Source organism: Elaeis guineensis, chromosome 4, assembly GCF_000442705.2.
Source record: "Elaeis guineensis isolate ETL-2024a chromosome 4, EG11, whole genome shotgun sequence".
In the NCBI taxonomy this organism is placed as follows: Eukaryota; Viridiplantae; Streptophyta; class Magnoliopsida; order Arecales; family Arecaceae; genus Elaeis; species Elaeis guineensis.
In genome coordinates, this window is record NC_025996.2 from 140,704,839 (window position 1) to 140,726,988 (window position 22,150).

General features: G+C 37.3%; 2 protein-coding genes across 3 annotated transcripts; both read left to right on the top strand.

Moving 5' to 3' along the window:
- The first annotated feature begins 3,460 nt into the window (after positions 1–3,460).
- Positions 3,461–9,940, top strand: LOC105060831 (uncharacterized). Of its 2 annotated transcripts, none has more exons than XM_073256907.1 (6): positions 3,461–3,989; positions 4,957–5,916; positions 5,986–6,183; positions 6,281–6,435; positions 8,541–8,651; positions 9,587–9,940. In XM_073256907.1, the coding sequence occupies exons 1-6, from the start codon at positions 3,867–3,869 to the stop codon at positions 9,651–9,653; spliced, it is 1,614 nt and encodes a 537-aa protein (XP_073113008.1). In that variant the 5' UTR covers positions 3,461–3,866; the 3' UTR covers positions 9,654–9,940. The 2 variants fall into 2 exon arrangements, with proteins under 2 accessions (XP_073113008.1, XP_010942981.1); XM_010944679.4 differs by having other exon boundaries at positions 3,462–3,989; positions 5,989–6,183.
- Positions 9,941–15,358: 5,418 nt separating this feature from the next.
- On the top strand, positions 15,359–19,298 carry LOC105060832 (pentatricopeptide repeat-containing protein At3g22150, chloroplastic). The gene has a single exon (XM_010944681.4). The coding sequence runs from the start codon at positions 15,478–15,480 to the stop codon at positions 17,974–17,976; it is 2,499 nt and encodes an 832-aa protein (XP_010942983.1). The 5' UTR covers positions 15,359–15,477; the 3' UTR covers positions 17,977–19,298.
- The last annotated feature ends 2,852 nt before the right edge of the window (positions 19,299–22,150 follow it).

Here is a 22,150-nt window from a genome sequence, read left to right on the forward strand (position 1 = left end):
CTTCCAGTTGTGGATAGAAGAGGGGGCGCCTTTCAGCAACTCCTTTCTATCGAATTGGGAGGAGAAGTACCACCAGTCCTTTGTCGAGGGATGACGCTTGAAGGTATAAAAATTTTTAAACAAAGAAAGGGTTGGCCGAACTTCAGCTAAACGATAGAGGGAAAGAAATCCTATCAGAAATCTAAAGGAGTTCGGCACTACAGAAACTAAAGAAATGTTTAAGAAGCAAAAAAGAGTAATAACAAAAGGTGGGAGCGGAAGTCGAAGCTCGACGCAGAAAGCTTCTTGATATAAGCAGAAGCAGCCGGGGGGAGGGGCGCTAGCACGGCCAGTTGGCCCGAGAAGCTCCAGCTCGTACTCCGGAGGAACCCCGTACTGAATCCTAATCAGTGAGAGTTTGTCCGAAGTCAGAGAGCTGGGAAGGGTGTCTGGTACAAAGACCGGACGAGGTTCATCTACGGAACTAGGATTTTGTGGGACTGGAACAGACGAACTCCTAAAACTGCTAGAGGAGGAAGTATTGGAGGACATTATGAATCAAGCGAAAACTCTAAAAAATTCCAAAAAAATTAGAAAAAAATAAGAAACAGGACGCTCGCGAAAAACCGAACAGACGAAATGCAAAGGAGGAAAAATGACAGAATAGCAAGAAAAAAAAGGAGGGGTTCTGGAACTAACTTAAGCTGGTCTGAGAGATGGGGGTCGACCCGAAGAACGCCTAAGGCCGAGAAGGATGCTGGAGGAGGACGAAACTCTCAGAAAGAAGAAGAGACCGAAGAAACTCTCAGGCAAAGTGAAACCCCTGAAGGAGGGGGGCAGGTTTAAATAGGCAACAGGGTTTGGCGCAATAATGATTGCAGATCTCCTTTGATCGATCTACAACCGCCGCATGTCCCACTCATCATGGCAGGCGGCTGACAACTGACAGAATCATTATTGCGCCGTACCTAGAGCAATGCTCCAGCAAAAATTTCGAAAAAATCTTTTCGGATCGTCTCGATTTGAAAAAACTCCAGCACCAGCGCGTCAAACGCTAAAATATCTGGAAACAATCGAGTACGAAAATCGAGGAAGGCAACTTCGACTGTGAAAATTTTTCTGTACTTCCTTCATTCGGAATCCGAACTCGAAAGTAGGAGGACTGGTGTTGGGTATAAAATAACCCTAGCTGAAGTTCATAAGAGGCCGACCCTCTCAGGGCTCTTCCAGCTTCCGACCTTGTGCGGCATCTTTTTGAACTCCCCCGGCTGTCCGAGCTTCCATAATACCATCCGGACACCCCCAGCTGTCGACCTTCCACAGTATCCTCCAGATTCCTCTAACGGACGAACTCCTATCATGCCATCCAGACTTCTCCAATAATGAGCTCCTCCATTCATCTACCGGACTGCCCCAAATGCTCTCTGGGCTTTACTATCAGCCGATTTTCTACGGTGATCGACTATTCTACGAATCTCTTCCAGACTTCTTCCAACCATGATCGACTTTACTCCAAGCTTCTTCCGAACTTCATCAATGACCGAGCTTCTCCAGCGGCAGGACTTCTATAGTAACCAGACTCCATCCAAGTTTCTACGATGGTCGACCGCCTTCTGAATTTCATCCGAGCTCCTACAAGAGCCGGACTCCATCCGAACTTCTACAGCGGATGGATCCCAGATGAACTTCTACAACGGACGGGCTCCACCAGCCAGATCTCTACTCTGAACTTCTATTGCAAGCGGACTTCATCCGAGCTTCTACAATAAGAAGTCTCCATCCGAGCTTCCACGGCAACCGGTCTTCATCCGAGCTTCTACAGTAAGCGATCTCCTTCTGAACTGCTTCTACAGTAAGCGGCCTCCTTCCAGACTCCTATAAGAACCAGACACCGTCCGAACTTCTACAATAGAATTGAATTCCAGACTCCTCCAGCGGTGAACCTTCCATAGTGTCCTCAAGACTCCTCCAGCGGACGAACTTCCACAACACCTTCCGAACTTCACTATCGATCGATCTTCTGCTAGATTCCTTGTGAAATCGGACCTCTCCAGCGGACAGTCTTCAGACGAGCTTCTACATCAGACAAATTTCAGACGGACTTCTCTAGCAATCGGACTCCTGTCGGACTTCTCCAACAGAAAGTTTCCGCCCGAGCTTCTACAGTAGATGACTTCGGTTTATAGCATCAACGCCTAAGGCACCCAACAGCAGCCCATTAGCAACCTCGAAAACATCCAAACTTCTCTCAGATTGCTGAAACAGAGAGCTATTCCGCTCCACCAGACATCTCAACTGAGTTTCAGCCTCCGGCCCAAACTCTCTGGCAAGTCGCGACAACGGACACCACTCCACTCTTCGTAACAAATTTTATGTGGTCCCACCACTCTCTGGTAAGTCGCGACAACGAACACCACTCCACTCTCCGTAACAAACTCCACGTGGCTCCGAACGGTCCACTGACACCACTACTCTCTGTAACAAACTCCGTGTGGCCTCGAACGGCCTACTACCAGACAGTTACGGACGTCGCTGTCAATTAGTTACGCAATCTCGTCTATAAAAGAGATCCCTCAGATACGTTCTTCTGTAAGCTCTAAACTCTATTTCATAACTCTGCTAAAATCCCATTCGAATGCTTCATTTCTATTGAAGCAGAATACTGACTTGAGCGTCAGAGGGTCTTGCAGGAGCACCCCCAACTCCGATTTAGACTTCCCTTGCAGGTCCCGGCGGCGGCCGCGATCCCCTCGATTCCAACTTCTCCGACGTCGATGAAATTCTGCACCAACAAGTTTTATATTATATTAAAAGAGTATTTAAGTTAAAATTATCTATAAATAAAATATCATTTGATATATAGTTATAAATAAAAAATTTTGTTATATATTGACTATCAATATCTATAGTTTCAAAACATGCGCGCAACCATGTAAATTTTAAAGAATTTTTGTGACACCCTAGTTGCTTTCCCTCCATACCGACGAACTTCTCCCTGACAAAGTTATTATCTCTTTTTTAACAAGTTTATACACCTCCGGTCCTCTATTTTTTCTTTATGTTTTATTTTATTTTTATATATTGAATATTATGTATTATTTTTATCTAATCTATTTTTTTAAACGATAATTTACTTGCAACGGTCATCATTGCGCGGAGAAGAACAGTAGTTTATTTTGAAAGTCCGCGACACAATATGGCGGACGTCCCAAGACCGTTATAATGGCCGTTGTTTCATTGTAACAGCCGTCACGGAACACCCTTGCTAAAAAATTTAAATTTACCCAAAAGCGCCCACGTGGCAGGCTTCCATTTGATTCACTTCACATATCTGTATCGTTATCAAACAGCGGATCATCATCCAATCAATCAGGATACCACTTGGGGGAACCCGACGTATCGCCGCTGCAAAGGATCCCTGTCTCTTTCTTCGCTGCTCCAGATTTTTAAAACGAAAAGCTATGCTATTGCTTAACCACCCCGAGATATTTCCCCCACAAGTTCAGACCGCTTGGGGAATGGAGAGATAACAGGACGGCATGTACTTGAGAATCTCCAGGGGTGGCACTTAATTTGGCATTCGTCGTCCATCGATGCGTCTCCTTCTCTCTCTCATCATGTGGGAGATTTAGATTTAAAACCTAAACCCACCTCCGGTGATCATATCGCGCTCATGCTTTGCCCTAGAACTCGGCGAAGAAGAGAAAGAAAAATATTAAAAATAGAATAAAGAATAATAGATCGAGCTCGGGTTTCTTCTTCTTTGCCTTCTCTCTCTCTAAATCATTCTAGGGTTCGCAATTGGGGGCTGGGGGGAGATGGAATTCGGGCTGGGTTTCGCCGGATTGCGACGGCATTAGGTTGGATTGCGATCGTAGTGGGACGAGATGGGATCCGGGAGCAGCAAGGATGCAACGGCAGCCGGTGGAGGACGGAAGGCAAGATCCAGAGGGATTAGGGTTTTCAACTCTTCTTGCTTTGGCCTCTCATCCACTCTTTGGGATGACCGGGTGAGTTGTTTTTATCTACGTTTTTCAATTTTTTGAAGATTTTGTTCTCATTCTGATTTGGTTTTCGAAATGTTGGATGTTGTTGTCATTAACTGACTGAATAAAGCTGGCAGATTTGTTTAGTTTTATGACAGTTTGAGGGGATGATAAGCTTCCCATTTTAAGAAAGTTGCGATCTTTGAGCTTCAAATCGATGGTTTCGGTTTCTGATTCTGTTTTGAAATGCTGGATCTTGTCATCATGAGTTCACTGATATAGAAGAAAATTGGAAGAAAGCTTGCATAGTTTTACAGCAATTTGCATTTGCGGGATCTTCTTGGGTTAGGAAAGTTGTGGTCCTTGGGTTGATTAAAAAAGTGGTTTTCTTCTAATGGATGATATTCATGATGTTTCGTATACTCCCATAAAGAAAGCTGTGAGCTTTTTGAGTCTCCGATTCAAAATTAGAAACCACTATCGTTGAAAAAACTTAATTATTGAAATATGGTAGCCTGAGTTTGCAAGGGATTGTGTTTTTTTTCCCCCTCCATTAATTTGCATGATTTACTCCGACTAGATGGCACATTGACATTGGGTTTCGGGGGAACATTTGAGTAACCAAGAATTGGGCTTCACACAGGCTCTGGCTATGAGGATACTGGTTTTTCATTTTATTTTCCTTAGAAAGACGTAGAGTTGTTCGTTCATTCTATTTATCTTTTCTTAGATGCATTTTTCTTTGTAAGTGAATTGAGTTGTGGATTGTGTCAACGTAGGAAACCTCACTAAAAGATATATTCCATGTAAATTCAACTGGATTGGTTTGCTTATTGATCTTATGTCTTGCCAACAATTTCTGCACATGTTACTGTCATTCTGGATATTTGATCATGTTGGTATCGCATCCTAATTTCTGGATTCTTATAGGAGTGCTAAGTTTTAAGAGCTTCGAGAATTGACATAGTTTGGATTCTGATTTTATTTTCAGAAGAAAGAAGAAAGTGGAAGATCTAAAGACAATATTTGTGTAGACGAAACAAAGAGAAAAGCCTCTGGAAGAAATCATGAAGGCTGCAGGAAGCTTCAAATTTCTGGACCTAGTAAAATGCCTTCATTAACTTCTTCTGATGGTGAACAAAGTGGAGAAGATCAAGATGGGGAACTGCAAATTGATTCAGTTGCCGGCAATAACTCTGGTACAACAGCTGCTATTAGCCGATCATCAAACCCTGCAGGCAGGTCACGCTCTCGTTTTGGTTTTATCTCAGATGGAATTAGTTTTAGGTTAAATAGAGCTGTCAGTTTGGGGTCATCAAGGGCCCACTCTCTCTTCTCAGCTGATCTCTCCATTCCAAACAATGATGCATGCGATGATGCTATAATTGATGTTGATAGTTCTCTAAATAATATAAATGATACCCATGAGAGTACTGTTGTGGACAATAATTGTCCCCAAGATGCGGTCACAAATGATGAAAGGGTTGAGGCTACAAATAGTCGATATTCTCGTAGGAATCGACTAGACTCTGAAAATACTGAATTAAGATATTCTAGTAGACGGCTTGGCCCACAGGAACCTTTAGAAGGCAGTGTGCGATTTAGCCGAACACTCAGCGTTGGACGGCTTCGTGATAGAGTTCTTCGAAGGACTTCCCTCTCTGAGGGATTATTTGGTCCTGTTCTTCTAGAGGATAGGTTTGTTGGTTCTACAGGGCAGGTTAACAGGAGACGACTCTTGGGTGGTACAAGAAGAGCACAATCTTCTTCCAACAGGAACAATGACATGCTGCAAGATTCAGCTAGTCGTCACCCCTATCGAAGCACTGGCACTATAGACGTGAATGCTGATCATGCATCGGAAACTGCACAGCCAAGAGAAACCAATAATCGTGATTTACTGGAGCATAGGTCAGCATTCCTTGAAAGAAGAAGGAGAATAAGATCTCAGGTAAAGTTAAATGGATTTGCCTTCTACTTTCTTGTATATGTAACATTCATGAAGAATTACTTCTTTTAGCAGGTCCGGGCCCTCCAGCGATTGGGTAGCAGATTTGAGAATTTATCGGGTCATGATAGATCATGTATATTATCTGGTCAGCATCGAACAGGTCACTGCACATGCAGAACAAACAATCGAGCTGCTAATCCTGATGATGACACAAGTGCTAGGGCTAGCATATCTAGAATTGTTATGTTAGCAGAAGCACTTTTTGAGGTATGATGAAATGTTTATGGAGAACTTGTATCATGTTTCCTTGTTGTGCTTTACTGCTTGGTCAAAGTAAATTTATTCCTTTTGCCATTTTACCTAGGTGTTGGATGAAATTCATCAGCAGTCTGTAGTTCTCTCATCTCGCCCATCTTTTTCCTCAATTGGATCTGTTCCTGCTCCAAAGGAAGTTGTAGAATGTATGCCAATAAAAATATACATGAAACCACATCAACACCAAAATGATGAGGCTGCACAGTAAGTACTTGTTTGCCTTGAAGCTTAGATTCTTTTCCCTCTCAAGTTGTTATTTTCCTGTGCTGAGTTAGAAGGCTATGATTTAACATTTGCTGTTGTATTGATGGAATTCATTTGGTCAATAACATCATAACTAAAATCTAAGTTTTCATACATTTGACAGTTATTATGATTTCACATTTATCAATTTATCATTATATTTTTTTTATCTTTTAAACCGGATATGTAAATTTTTTAGAAATGCTTGCACAAACTTACCTGTATACTTAAGAAAATTGCATGTAACTATGCAGTCAAAAATTGTGTTTGTGTGTGTGTGGTGACGAATGCGAGTTTGCTATTTAATAAATAACTTATAAAATTTTGCAGGTAGCTAACACCGCTATGATATCATTGAGATGCATTGTATGGAAACTATGGGAGACATGATCATTGGAAATTGTGAGGAGGACACACTAGACTGACATAATTAAATAGTACTATTATTTCATATAAATCAAAATTTTAGAACCTAAACCCTTGCTGGCATTTCATCATCATTTCTAAAATTATGTTAAAGGCAAGACTCATCTTTTAAACATAGCATCTTCTCAATATTGTTAAATCATTTTGTATAAATGAATGAGATCTTATAATTTGATTTAACATGAGATTGCTGTATTAGTTGTATTCAAAATTCTAGATGATGCTACTGGACAATGAGTTTTAAATATTGTATCAGTTAATTAATCTTTAGCGTACATATCACCTGATACAATATGTTTCCTATGATGCCCCTGGCTGTAGTTATCCCACTCAGTTTCTTAATGATTAATGCAGATTAATAACTGACTTGGTGTGTCCATGATTCTCCATCCAGATCCATAGCATGGGCTGTCTGGTTTTTTAGAAGTCATTCTATGAGCATAACTTGCTGTTTTGAATCCTTTTTCTAGGTTTTCCTTTGTCGTTTCAGTATATAGAGTCTATTTATGAACACCGAAGATGAGAAATTAATTTATTGGTAGGGAGGGTTAGTTGTTAGGGCCCACATATTGTCACCCATGTATGTGAGCTTCAATTTTCCTAAGCTCTTAGTGGCACTAATATGTCATTATTAGTGGAATGCCAACCTCATCTTTTAATCATATCCCAATAGCATGGGATATGATTAGCCAAACGCTTTCAAGAACATTCTACCCATGATTTCTCCTCTCTTCACTGTTAGTGCCTGGCTTCATAAATTGAAACATGTTTCTAAGATTATCATTATTTGTGACTCTTGTGCTGATAAGGACTTGCTATTGAAGATTTGAAAAGAGAGAACATGATGATTCTGCTGGCCAGAGAGAATGCAAGTTTCCGATTGTTGAGAATGCTATATACCTTCCTTGGGATGGAATGCAGCCAGTTTGCATCCAAAGGTGGCCAGTATACATCTAGAAGAAGGTTAGGTGGCATCCATACCCAAAGAAAGTTTCCTTGCTGGCCAGCTTAGTTAACCAGCATCATCAAAATTGATATTTTCTTCTCATTCATTTGGGCTAGTGGTGTTCTTTTTTCTCCTCCCTTTCTTAACCTTTCTGAATGTCCTCTTTTTTGCCTTCATTTCACCTTCTTGACTTCACTTCCTTTTACTTTTGGAGAATTATATCTACAATTTGCTTTATATTTACATCAGGTTTGAAATCTAAATCAGTGATGCCCCTAAAAGCGGTCCCACAATGACCAAATGGACCGGTGTTAAAGCATTGACTCCTGCTTTTAGAACACAATATCTGAATCAGGCTTAAATTGGTTTAAGTGATAAGATGAGAAGGTTCTATGATTATACACCTAAAAAAAAAAAAACTATAAGTTTTTTTTTTTTTTTTCAAGAATAGAAAATGCAGTTAACAAGCTAATTTTCCATCCTGTACCATTTGCTAGTGCACATGACTTGCATTTTCTTTTAATGGTTGGTTTTATCCTTTCAGTAGACCTTTTCCTTTGTTGATATATGATTATTTTAGATACCTTTTCTTACAGCTTAGAAGTCTTTTCACTCTTTATTATTATTGTTAGATTTTCTGTATTTGTATCTTTAAATTTAGTAGGCATTATCTTGGGTTTCATTTGGTTGACAGATGTTATATTTGCCTTGTGGAGTATGAAGAAGGAGATTGCATGCGAATACTGCCTTGCAATCATGAATTTCACCGAACATGTATAGATAAGTGGTTGAAAGAGATTCATAGGTATCTTTTAATCTGATCCACTGTTCATCCTGCTTCTGGGTCTACTATTTATTGTTTTCCTTATTTCTCCTGCCACTGTTGGAGGATTAATGTCACAACCCTTTTAAATAGAATTAGACAATTCATTATTTATAATTCAAAAAAAAAACTCGTCATTGTGTTTTTTTTTTTTTTTGGTAATTCCTTAATATGATCCCTTTCAACAATTTTTGTTCTATCTCTGTTGATACAGATTATTATGTAACCATTCCTTTTAGTGCTTGTTGAACCTTGTTAGATTTCTTCATCCTTTAGTTTAACCGCTCTTTAATAGATTTAATATTTTCTTTTTTAAGTCCATTTCTTTTTTCAACCATGGTAAATTAGATAAATGCAAAAGTATTTTTCATCTGCATATCTCAAACACATATTCTAAATCATTTATGATTTATGAGAAGTTTCAAAGTAACTCAACTTTATCAATTTAAGAGAAAAGCTCAGGCATCTTCTTCTACATGCTTTGAACTTTGATCCACAATATATTGTCTGCTTGTTTTCATCTCTATAAACCGCTGTATCTTCTAAGTTGCCAAGTAGCTGGCTTCTGGCTGTTTGAATTGTGCTGTGTATTTATATGTTGGGTCCTGATCAACAGCTTGACAGTACTTTATACATTCATATATTTTTGTGGTTGATTCCATTGAATATAAAGGTTAATCTGCTGTGCAATTATAATCACAATTATTTTGCCTAGTTAGGTTTGTGACTGAATTATGAAGTCGAGAAATCCTGTTATGTTATAAGTTCTTCATGATCTTTATGCTTGCACAAGAAGGATTAAGAAATATCTCCTGCACATGCTATTTGATTTTTCCTTTTTTCATCCCCAAACGTAAGGACTTTCACATGCAAACATATTTGCTCACATGCAAAGATTCGTTTTGTTTTTGCTGTAGGGTCTGTCCACTTTGTCGTGGGGATGTCTGCAGATCGGACACATCAAACACAGAGAAGGTTGGTTGAAGCAGATTTGTGATTGTGAGATGTCCTGCACTGAACACTTTGCTCCATGCATCATCGGACTGAAGGAATTTCTGCCTCCTTCAGGAAACCGAAGCATTGGGTTGTGCTGTGGTATTAGAGATTGCAATTTGTGGATTTGGGACCCCATGGCCTTTCCTCATGTAATCCTTCGATTTTAAATTTATGAATGGCCACTTAAAAGGATTGCAGATGTAAAGAGCGACCATGAGATTTTTTGATTATTTGAAGCAGGGGAATTTAATTAATATCTTTTAGAACTTTCTCTATATTATTTATGCTCAGGCTACTGATTTCTTCTCAAACTGCAACCTGGGAAGATAAATTTCTACTGCTTGCAGATGATGCGATTCCCTGCAGAATTTTATGTTTGTATTATTCTTAATCCCAATTTTTTGATGGAAGGGGAGGATTCTTAATCTCTTCAGTTGCAGATGTATACATACACACACACACACACACACACACACACACATATATATATATATATATATATATATGATGGAAAGAGAGGATTCTTAACAAAAAATCCCCATTGTTAATATTCCATTTTATTTGTTGCATTACTATCTGTGAATTTGTTTCACTTGACTACAATCCAAAAACTGCTCAACTTCTGAAGGATTCTTTTTCACTTTGGAGTTCTTTGGAGCTTTGCAGTTGAAAGTGCGCTGAAATTTAAGTTGCATTGCAATTTAAGTTGTAGAATTTGACTTACAAGGAAGCTCATTTTATGTATTTGGAGAAGAGTTCAGGGAAGGAGAGGTGTGAGAGATATTCCATTGAACACTTTGAAAGTGGATCCTAGGTTAGAACACTTGATATCATGGAGATGACGGCGCTTAGAATTTAAACAATCGGCATCAAAGCCATGGGTGGCAGTTCAACACCCCCCCCCCCCTCCAAAAAAAAAAAGGCTGTGGGTGGCAAGGGAGTGAGTGGTGGTCAGAGGCAATGCATGGTGGCGTAGAGGCAGACAAGGTGAGCCATAAGGGGGGAGAGCAGTACATGGATGAGGATGGTCTGAAGGTGAGGGGGGAGAGCAGTACATGGATGAGGATGGTCTGAAGGTAAGGTTACTGCAGAGGAACTTGATGAAGACGAGTGGGTGGCAGGCAGCATGGAGATGCAACGATCGATGAGGTGGTGAAGGAGATTTATCCCAAATTGCAGCTCAACTAGCAGTTCAACTTATTGTGCAATTTGACTTGTAAGAATTCAAACAAGTGGATTGGTCTACACTTGCAATTTGAATTGCATCTGGCTGGCTCTACTTGTAGATGATAAGCCCTGTTTCCACTTTCCTCCAACTTCTAAAATATTAGTTGTGGATTATCTTTTGACTAATATATTAAGCAAAATGGTGACAACATTTCTTTTTTTTTTTTTTTTTTGGGTTACAGGTGACAACGTTTCATTAATAATTCAAATTTTGTTGATAACTGAAATGAGATAAGAGAGGATGACTTTTTTCAGGCCAATATCAACGCTTATCTAACAAAAAATTTATACTAATAGTTAATTGGATCCAATATCAGCTAATGTTTGCCAAACTCATCCAGGGTCAGCCAATCTCAATAAAGCATCCAGCTAACATGCTATTTGGATTGAGGAAAGTGAATACAAGAGAAACTGAGGAGACAAATTGAACTTCAATAGAAAGAAATAACTTCTCTTAAATAGAAAGTCATTTTCTTTTCCTTTTCTTCAATTCTTTCAAAAAATGATAAATTCTAGATCAAAAAGTTCAAATTTTAGATTTGAAAATCCAATTTATCCATCACTCTCTTAGACTCAGCCTTCTTTGTCCAGCGGGCTTCCCATTACTCATGTACTTCTTTCTTAGATTTGTTTTGTCTCGCTTGCCATTGGTATCCTCAGGTCGATTCTTTGAACCCTATTGACCATCTTGATCCTATATTCAACCATCTCTTTATGTGCGCTAGCTCTATCCCTTATCCCTTATACTCTTTTTTATATTTCAGGGGAAAAAATAACAAGTTAATTTTATTATTATTGCATTTTATTAGGCAATTTTTATGATTATTTGATTAAAGCCTGCCGCTCATCGTGGGTCACTCGTTAGTAATGCAATAAAGTTCCATCAAACTGTTTATTCAAGAAATAAAAATAGATAAAATAAAAATGATCTATTTTTTATAAAAATAAGGATAAATATATTTTTTAGCTGATCGTTTTTGGGATACAAGACTATTTTGTTGACTCATGCCCGGTGCATGCCCCACATAAACCAACAGACCCCGGCGTAACTCGAACAAAAATCATATGGGGCGGGCACTATAAAAATATCACATAAAGCGGCCTTCATAGTGCATCATATTTTTTTTAATATTAATTTTATAAAATAAATTTAAAAGTTAAAAAAAATTTTATCGGTGAAGTTATTAATCCTCTAATTAAGGTATTCTCTTTCTTCCTTATTTTCAATACATAGTGATACATACTATATGACCATATGATATATACTAAATATATAGCCATGTGGTATATATTGTAAGCTTTTTTAATACATATCTAGCAGCAATCCAATGCACACATATAGTTACATTGATATATAGTTTATCAAACTTAGTTTTATCAATACAGAATATATAACTAGTTGATATATATGGAGCAAAATTTTCATCCAACGTCTTAATATATATCTTTAGATAAAATAATATACAGTTTTTAAAACATAGCATTCATCAGTACACAATATAAGAATAAATGATACACACTAGATAGCTTATTGATATATATTATAAGCTTTTTTGATACATATCTAGCAATGATCCAATACGCACCTACAGATAAATTGATATATAGATTACCGAACTTAGTATTCACTAGTACACAGTATATAGTCAGTTGATATATATATATATAGCAAAATATTTATCTGACATCTCAATACATATCTCGAGGTAAAATGATGCATAGTTTTTATAAACTTTTAGATGTGAAGATCCTAGATGAGAAAAAAGATTTACAAGAGGAGAAAGAGCCTTGAGGTATGTATTGTGTCGTTGTAGGGTTTGTATCAAAAAAGTTTATAGCATATATCAATAAGCCATCTAGTGTATATCATTTGCTCATATATTGTATATTGATGAATGCTATATTTTGAAAACTATATATTATTTTATCTAGAAGTATGTATTAAGATGTTGAATAAATATTTTGCTAGATGTGTATCAATTATTTATATACTGTGCATTGGTAGATACTAAGTTTGATAAACTATGTATCAATTAAGCTATAAATGTATATAAAATTGTTGCAGGGTATATATTAAAAAAGCTTACAGCATGTATCACTTGGTTATATATTTAGTATATATTATATGGTCATATAGTATGTATGGCTATGTGCTGAAAATGAGAAATAACTCTGTCAATAGAAAGAGTCCTAGACTTATTCTTTAAGATTAGTATTAGGAGAAATATAATATATTAAGCTCGTCCTATATGATATTTTATAGTGCCCGCCCCATATGATTTTTGTTTGGGATAACTCCCCTCCACTGGCTGGCTCCTGGAACAAAAATCATATGGGATGGGCACTATAAAATATCATATAAGATGGTCGTTATAATGTACCATATCTCTCTTAATAATAATCTTAAAGAATAAATCTAAAAATCAAAAAAAATTTCTACTAACGGAGTTATTAGTTCGAGATTAAGGTATTCTCTTTCTTCCTTATTTTCAGTATGTAGCAATATATACTATATAACCATATGATACATACTAAATATATAGCTAAGTGATACATATTGTAAGCTTTTTTAATACACACTTAGTAATGATCCAATATATATCTATAGCTAAATTGATACATAGTTTACCAAACTTAATTTCATCAATACAAAGTATATGACTCAAAGTTTGCTGTATTGGTATTGATAGCCATTTTGGTCAATCAATGGCATGATACGATACGGTCCCATGCTATACCGAACCGGTGCGAACCGACGAAGGCAAAGAAAGCGAACAAGGAGAAGAAAAAGAGAGAGAGAGAGAAATAGAGAGGGGGAAGAAAGAAAAGGAGGGAGGAGAACTTGTCAGAGTCACCATCGGACTGCCTCTGACTGGTCGTCGTGGCCATCGGACAGTGCACTCAGTGGTGCGGTACCGCAGGTGTAAAATAAGGACGATATCCTTATTTCATGGTTATTATTTTTAAAAAAGTTTGAAATATTTGAAGCCTGCAATCAGTTTGCAGGCATCACTTAAGTAAAGTTGGCAAATCGATTGTCGAATTCACTGTTTTGGCTTTTTAGAAAAAAATAATTTTCAAAGTGAAACTGGCAAACCGATTGTCGGCTTTACTATTCATCTTCATTTTTAAAAAAGATGATGAACAGGGACTGTCGCCCCTGTCCCGCAACCATGGCTTCGTCCGCTTGGTTTTCGCCGTCCGATGGCCACAGCGGTTACTCGACAAACACTGACGGCCTTTCCGTCGGCTGTGCATTCTCAGTACATCGCTCTCCACTCTGAGCTCTTTCTCTCTCTTTCTCGTTCTTGTAAAAGTCTTATCGGACGATAATCGAACCATGAAAGCCCTCCGATAGCTGCAGCAGGCCACCCCTGGCCTCCGACAGCCAGGACTTTCCATCCCTCTCCTCCTCTCTTTCTTTCTCACTTTTTCTCTCTTTCCCTCTCCCTCCTCTGATATACTAGTTTCGTTGGCCGAACCTTATCGGTTCTCCACTAGTCTGATACAGTACGGAATATATCGGCTGGTTTGGATCGATATAGAATTCTTTGATATGACTAGTGGATACATACTTAGTAAAATATTCATTCAACATTTTAATATATACCTTTAGATAAAGCGATACATAATTTTTAAAACACAGTACATGGGTAAATAATATATATTAGATGGCTTGTTGATACATATTGTATGCTTTTTTGATATACACTCGGCAATAATCTAATACACACTTATAGATAAATTGATATATATTTATCGAACTTAATATTCACTGATACACAGTATAAAGTCAGTTGATACATATCTAGTAAAATATTCATCCGACGTTCTAATACACACTTCTAGGTAAACTAATATACAGTTTTCGTGAATTTTTAGATACAAAGGTCTTAAAAAGAAGAGGGATTTGGAAGAGGAGAAAGAACCTCGAGATGTGTATTGTCATTGCTAGATGTGTATTTAAAAAGCTTATAGTATACATCAATAAGCCATCTAGTGTGTATTATTTGCTCAAGTGTAGTATACTAATGATGTTATGTTTTAAAAATTATATCGCTTGATCTAGAGATGTGTATTGAGATGTTGGATGAATATTTTGTTAGATGTATATCAACTAGTCATATATTATGTATTGATGAATATTAAGTTTGATAAACTATGAATCAATTTAGCTGTAGGTGTGTATTAAGCTATTGCTGAATGTGTATCAAAAAAATCTTGCAGTATGTACCATCTAATTATATATTTATTATTTATATATCATATCATCATATATTATGTATTGTTATGTATTCACAATAAGGAAAGAAAAAAATATTTTAATTATAAGAGATAATTTTTTTTTTTAATTTTTTAATTTATTTTTTAAAATAAATATTAAAAAAAAATGACACGATACGAAACCTGCCGCATATGATATTTTATAATGCCCGCCCCGCATGATTTTTGTTCCTGACTCCTCCACCACCCCAATCTATATTCTCTTGAAGATAATTTGACCACCCACAGCACACCTGATCCGAATAAAGAACAAAGGAGAGAAAAAAAGAGAGAAAGAAATGGGAAACAGAAACTCCAATCCATGTCATCCCCACTCCCTCTTCTCCACCTCTCCTTCCCCTCTCCTTCGCCGATCCCCACTCCCTCAACCCCTCTCCTTCTCTCCGTCCCCCAAAACCCCGATCACACATCGAACCCAAACCCCGAACCCAAACGCACAACTCTCCGGTCCCGGCTGAGCCAGCTCTGCAAGGAGGGCCGCCTCGCCGCCGCCCGCCGCCTCTTCGACGCCCTCCCCCGCCCCGCCCCAACCCTCATATGGAACACGCTCCTTATCGGCTACGTCTCCAACTCCCTCCCCGCCGACGCTCTCTGCTTATACTCCCTCATGAACTCCTCTTCCGCCGCTGGTGGCGGCGCCCCTCGGTCCGACCACTACACCTACTCCTCCGCCCTCAAGGCCTGCGCTGACACCTGCCAGCTCGCCCTCGGCAAGTCCATCCACTGCCACCTCCTCCGCCGCTCCCCGGTACCGCCCAGGAACCGCATTCTCAACAACTCCCTCCTCAACATGTACGCCTCTGCTGTCGACCTGGAATGTGTGCGTGCCGATGCTGTCCGGTTGCTGTTCGACAGAATGCCGAAGAGAAATGTGGTCTCGTGGAACACGCTGATAGGATGGTATGTCAGGTCGTGGCGGCCGGCTGAGGCACTGGCGCAGTTCAAAAGCATGATTGAGGTGGGAATTCGGCCGACGCCAGTCAGTTTTGTCAATGTGTTCCCGGCGGTTGTCAGTGTGGGGGGTGGGAGGTGCGCTGACATGTTGTATGGTTTTCTGGTTAAGCATGGAAGTGAGTATGTTAGTGATCAGTTTGTTTTGAGTTCAGCGATATTTATGTATTCGGAGCTCTTGGATGTGCAGTCTGCTAGGAAACTATTTGATCAAGCTGAGTTTAAGAACACCAAAGTGTGGAATACCATGATTGGTGGGTACGTTCAGAATGATCGGTTCGATGAAGCTGTTGCCCTTTTCATCGAGATTTTGGAGTCAGATGTGGTAGATGCTGATGTTGTGACATTCTTGTCCTCCCTAGTGGCCGTTTCACAGTTACGGGATGTTAGGTTGGGGCAGCAGGTCCATGCTTTTCTGGTTAAAGAGTATTCGATGGCACTGCCTTTGATTCTTTGCAATGCACTTATTGTTATGTACTCGAGGTGCGGTTGTGTTCAAATTGCATTTGCACTTTTCCATCAGATGCCTGAGAGAGATCTTGTCTCATGGAACACCATGGTCTCTGCTTTTGTGCAGAATGATTTGAACTTTGAGGGTCTGCTGCTGGTCTATGAGATGCAGAGAGAGGGGTTTTCTGTGGATTCTGTGACAGTGATGGCTTTGCTTTCTGCAGCATCCAATCTGGGAAGTCTCAGGATTGGGAAAGAAACACATGGGTATCTCATTAAGCACGGGATCCAGTGTGAAGGGTTGGAGAGCTATCTGATTGACATGTATGCAAAGTCTGGTTCTGTCGACACTGCAAGTCAGCTGTTTGACGGTGTTCTAGTAGAGAAGCGAGATCAGGTCACATGGAATGCGATGATTGCAGGGTATACACAAAGTGGACAGACTGAAGAAGCTATTTCAGTGTTTCAAAAAATGCTTGAAGAAAACCAGGTGCCCAATTCGGTGACTCTATCCTCCATCCTCCCTGCTTGCAACCCTGTTGGAGGAATTCAATCTGGCAAGCAGATCCATGGATTTGCCATCCGACACTACCTAGATTCTAATGTTTTTGTTGGTACTGCTCTGGTGGATATGTATTCCAAGAGTGGTGAGATTTTATCTGCAGAAAGAGTATTTGATGGCATGAAAGCAAAGAACACTGTTACTTACACCACAATGTTATCGGGCTATGGTCAACATGGGCTTGGTGACAGAGCCCTATCTCTTTTCCAGTCAATGAAAGAATCAGGAAGAAGGCCTGATACTGTCACCTTTGTAGCAGTGATTTCAGCATGTAGTTATTCTGGGCTGGTGGATGAGGGTCTTTCTGTTTATGAATCAATGAAGGAGTTTGGGGTTGTGGCTACACCAGAGCATTATTGCTGTGTTGTGGACTTGTTGGGTAGAGCTGGGAGGGTGGAGGAGGCATATGAGTTTATTCAAAGATTGGGTAATGATGGAAACTTTGTGGGAATCTGGGGATCATTACTTGCAGCTTGTAAAGTTCATGCCAAGTTTGAACTGGGAAAGTTGGTCTCTGAAAAGCTTTTTGAGATTGGAAAAGAACATGGACTTGCAGGTTATCATGTTCTGCTCTCAAATGTATATGCCGCTGAGGGGCATTGGGACAATGTTGATAGGGTGAGGAAAGAGATGAGAGAAAGGGGCTTGAGTAAGGAGCCTGGGTCAAGTTGGATTGATGTTGGGGATACAACACACAGGTTCATGTCTAGAGACCAAAAGCACCCGGAGTATGACCAGATATACAGCATGCTGCAAGAGTTGGCCTTGGAGATGAAGTTGCCTAGTCATGACACCCTTGATCCTTGTCTTCTTGATGGGGAATCTGAGTTTGATTAACAACTCTCATTACAGATTCAACTGTCAAGAACTCAAGATTTTCTTTTGTATTGTTGTAAAAAAAGCAGCTCATGTGCAGTTCATTAGCTTGATGATTTGTGGATTAGTATCAGCTGCTGCATGGTTGATGGTTGGTGGTTGGTGTCCTTGAACTTCTCAACTAATTAGGATCCTAATTGTCCATGATATTGTGCTTCATTGGCATGAAGCTAGTTTATATGTGGGATCTGTGCTGCCAGCAGTGCATATTTTTCATGATTAGGGGCTTGCCTTCGGGAGGTACGGCGGAGCCTTGGTTTGGATGGTGTGTTGACTGTTTGTGCTGGATGAAATGACTCCACGATGATTTTGTGAGGGCAAATTTGGATGACAGCCAAGGCATTGATGTTTGAAAGGAGAGACTTGAGTATCCAAGAATGATTTGCTGGTCAAAGTAATCAAGGTTTTAGTGGATGTTATGCTGTTTGAAGGACAAAGATGAAAAATGAAGCTGCCAAATAGTGCAGATGAGTGCAGATGTCATATGATTCTAGTTGATCAAGCCTTTGGTTCCATAATGTCACTAAAGTGGTGGGTATAGCCAGAGAGAAGAAGCCTTTTATTATTATTATTTTTTTTAAGAATACAAGATGCCTTACTATTCAGTATCAAGTTTATTATTGTTACTATCACTGATGTTGCTCTATCTGCAGAACAGTTTTATTTCATAGGACAAGTTGGGGACCATTTTTGTATAGATTACTGAAATGCAGTCGAGGCATGGCAGAAAATACGTGATAATTAGAATTCTGGATATAGATACAACTGTAATGAGTTTGAAAGATACCATTGACAATGATGATCTTTAATTGTGGTCACTGGGTTTACAATATCATCCATTTGAAATCTAATCATGAGGATTACTGGACTCTGATACTCCGGGCATGTCTCAAGAAAATATGCTGTCTGGCTATTAGCTATGACTTCTTTTAGTTAGCCCATTTCTGATCGTTTCCTTGTACTACCAACCTCTTGGGACCAGGAGAGAACTGCATTATATTGGCTTTGTAACTGTTGCATGGTATAGACAGGAAATCGGCCAAGTCTGAGTGGAAATTTCGATTTTGATCTAAAGTGGGAGTGCATGATATAAACTTCTTCTCCTGTTTGACTAGGATTTGCTGGTCTGCTTCAGCTGGAAAGAGGTGGTGTTGGTGAGAAAGTCAGCTTAGCTCAATTATCGAGATTTTTTTGAAGTACATGTTGGAAATCCACTGATGTAATTGGGTTCTTGAACTACATAATTTGTCTAAATTGGTATATATGTGCTGATTAGGTCTGAATGTCTTTTGCCTCCCTTGTCCACTCCTAGTGGTGCTCTTTGGGTCTTCTCTGGATTGTCATTGCCTTCTGTCTTGTTTCTGTCTCATCATCATCTATTTTTCTTGTGATGAAAAAGTTTTGCTGCCTTTTTGGCACAAAACATATGTTATAATCACTCCATGATTTTAAAACTTTTGATTTTGATGCTGCAGTTTTAACATGAGATGACTTTTTTCAATACAGTCTGCATTTAGTTCCTTCTTTAGTGCTTTTCAGTTAATTGAACTTTGAATTGTATTCCATTGTCGGTTCTTTTTTCCTTAGGATATATAAACTGCAGGGTTAGTGGTAGGCTTTATCGATTTGCTAAAATATTCTGCATTAAGCATGACAAAACACTCAGAGTAAAATTCTGGTTTAAAGAACTTATGTTATATTCAGATTTCAGATCTCATAGAATAAAATTCAGTGATAAGTTGTTAGACAATGAAAATTGAAGTATCAGGCCTTCTATGCGACCTTGGCACATTCATTTCTATTAAAAGCTGTTTCATACTATATTTTGTAAGAATTTTTGGTCATTTAATCCATTAGATAAATAGAATGCTGGCATTGCTTAAAAAGCAAAAAATTTTTGGGCAGTCCTTTTTTGTCTCTGTTATTTGTTAAATAGAATTAGTTTTCCCACTGTATTGTCCACCAATTATACTGATCAAGATTTTAAATATCATGAGACAGGACCATCCTAGTTTTTCTATGGAACGGGGGGTGGATATGCCATCCCATCCTGATCAAGTTCTAAACGTATCCTGTCACGACACTTGGAGTAGTGTTGTACTCCACCCTCCAGTTGTCATTTAAAACGTTGGTGTTGATTGTGTTGTGCATGGCATTGATGTAAGTTATGTTCCCTATTTTCTTTGTTGTATACTGCCAGAAGGTTATTCAGCTATCGCTGAGCGTAGCAAGGTAAGAGCTCAAAGCGGAAGTTCATGTTCTGAAGCATGAAGGAAATTGGAAGTGCAATATTGAATGGACCTTTTAGTTTAGTGGCAAGACCATCAGCATGTTCAAGCACAAGGTATACCTTTTGATTTTATGTCAGTTAAATTGCAGCAGGACATTAATGTCGAGAGTCCTTGCTACTCATGCTCCCATCATATTGAGGTGTTCGCACGTATACGTTGTGTCAACAAATTTTACGGAAATTTTGAAGCAAAAAGATCTTTAAGTATTCATATCTTTTATATATATATATATATATATATATATGTATGTATGTATGTATGTATGTATGTATGTATGTAGATGTATGTATATGTATATATGTATATATATATCTGTATGTATGTATGTAGATGTATGTATATGTATGTATGTATGTGTATGTATGTACGTATGTATATGTATGTATGTACGTAGTATATGTATGTATGTATGTACGTACGTACGTACATGTATGTATGTATGTATACATACCTACATATATATATATATATGTACATATATATATTACATATATATGTACATATATATATATGTACATATATATGTACATATATATATATATGTACATATATATGTACATATATATATGTACATATATATGTACATATATATATATATGTACATATATATGTACATATATATGTACATATGTATATATATCTATGTATGTACATATGTATATATATATATATATGTATATATGTCTACACACACACACACACATACATATGTACATATACATATACATATGTATGTATGTATATATACATGTACATATACATATATATATATATATACATGTACATATACATATATATATATATATATATATATATATATATACATGTACATATATATATATATATATATATATATATATATATATATATATATACATGTACATATATATATATATATATATATATATATATACATGTACATATATATATATATATATATATACATATATATATATATATATATACATGTACATATACATATATATATATATATATACATGTACATATACATATATATATATATATATATACATGTACATATACATATATATATATATATATACATGTACATATACATATATATATATATATATATACATGTACATATACATATATATATATATATATATACATGTACATATACATATATATATATATATATATATATATATATATATATATATATATATATATATATATATATATATATATATATATATATATATATATATATACATGTACATATACATATATATATATATATATATATATATATATATATATATATGTATATGTACATATACATATATATATATATATATATATATGTATATATATATATATATGTATATGTATATATATGTGTGTGTGTATGTATATATATATGTATATATGTATATATATATGTACATATATATATATATATGTGTGTGTGTGTGTATGTATATATATATGTATATATGTATATGTATGTATATATATACGTATATGTGTATATATGTATACATATATATATATATATACATATATATATATATATATATATATATATATATATATATATATATATATATATATATATATATATATATATATGTATATGTGTATATATGTATATGTATATGTATATATGTATGTGTGTGTATGTGTATGTATGTATATATGTATATGTATGTATATATATATATATATGTATGTATGTATGTATAGTGCCTATCCTTGGGGTTGAAAATGGATCGAATACGGATCGGTTAGTGATATATCCATATTTGTATCTATATTTTTCAACGAATATAGATATTAAATGGATATCAAAATTAAGATCCATATTTGTTCTAAACGGA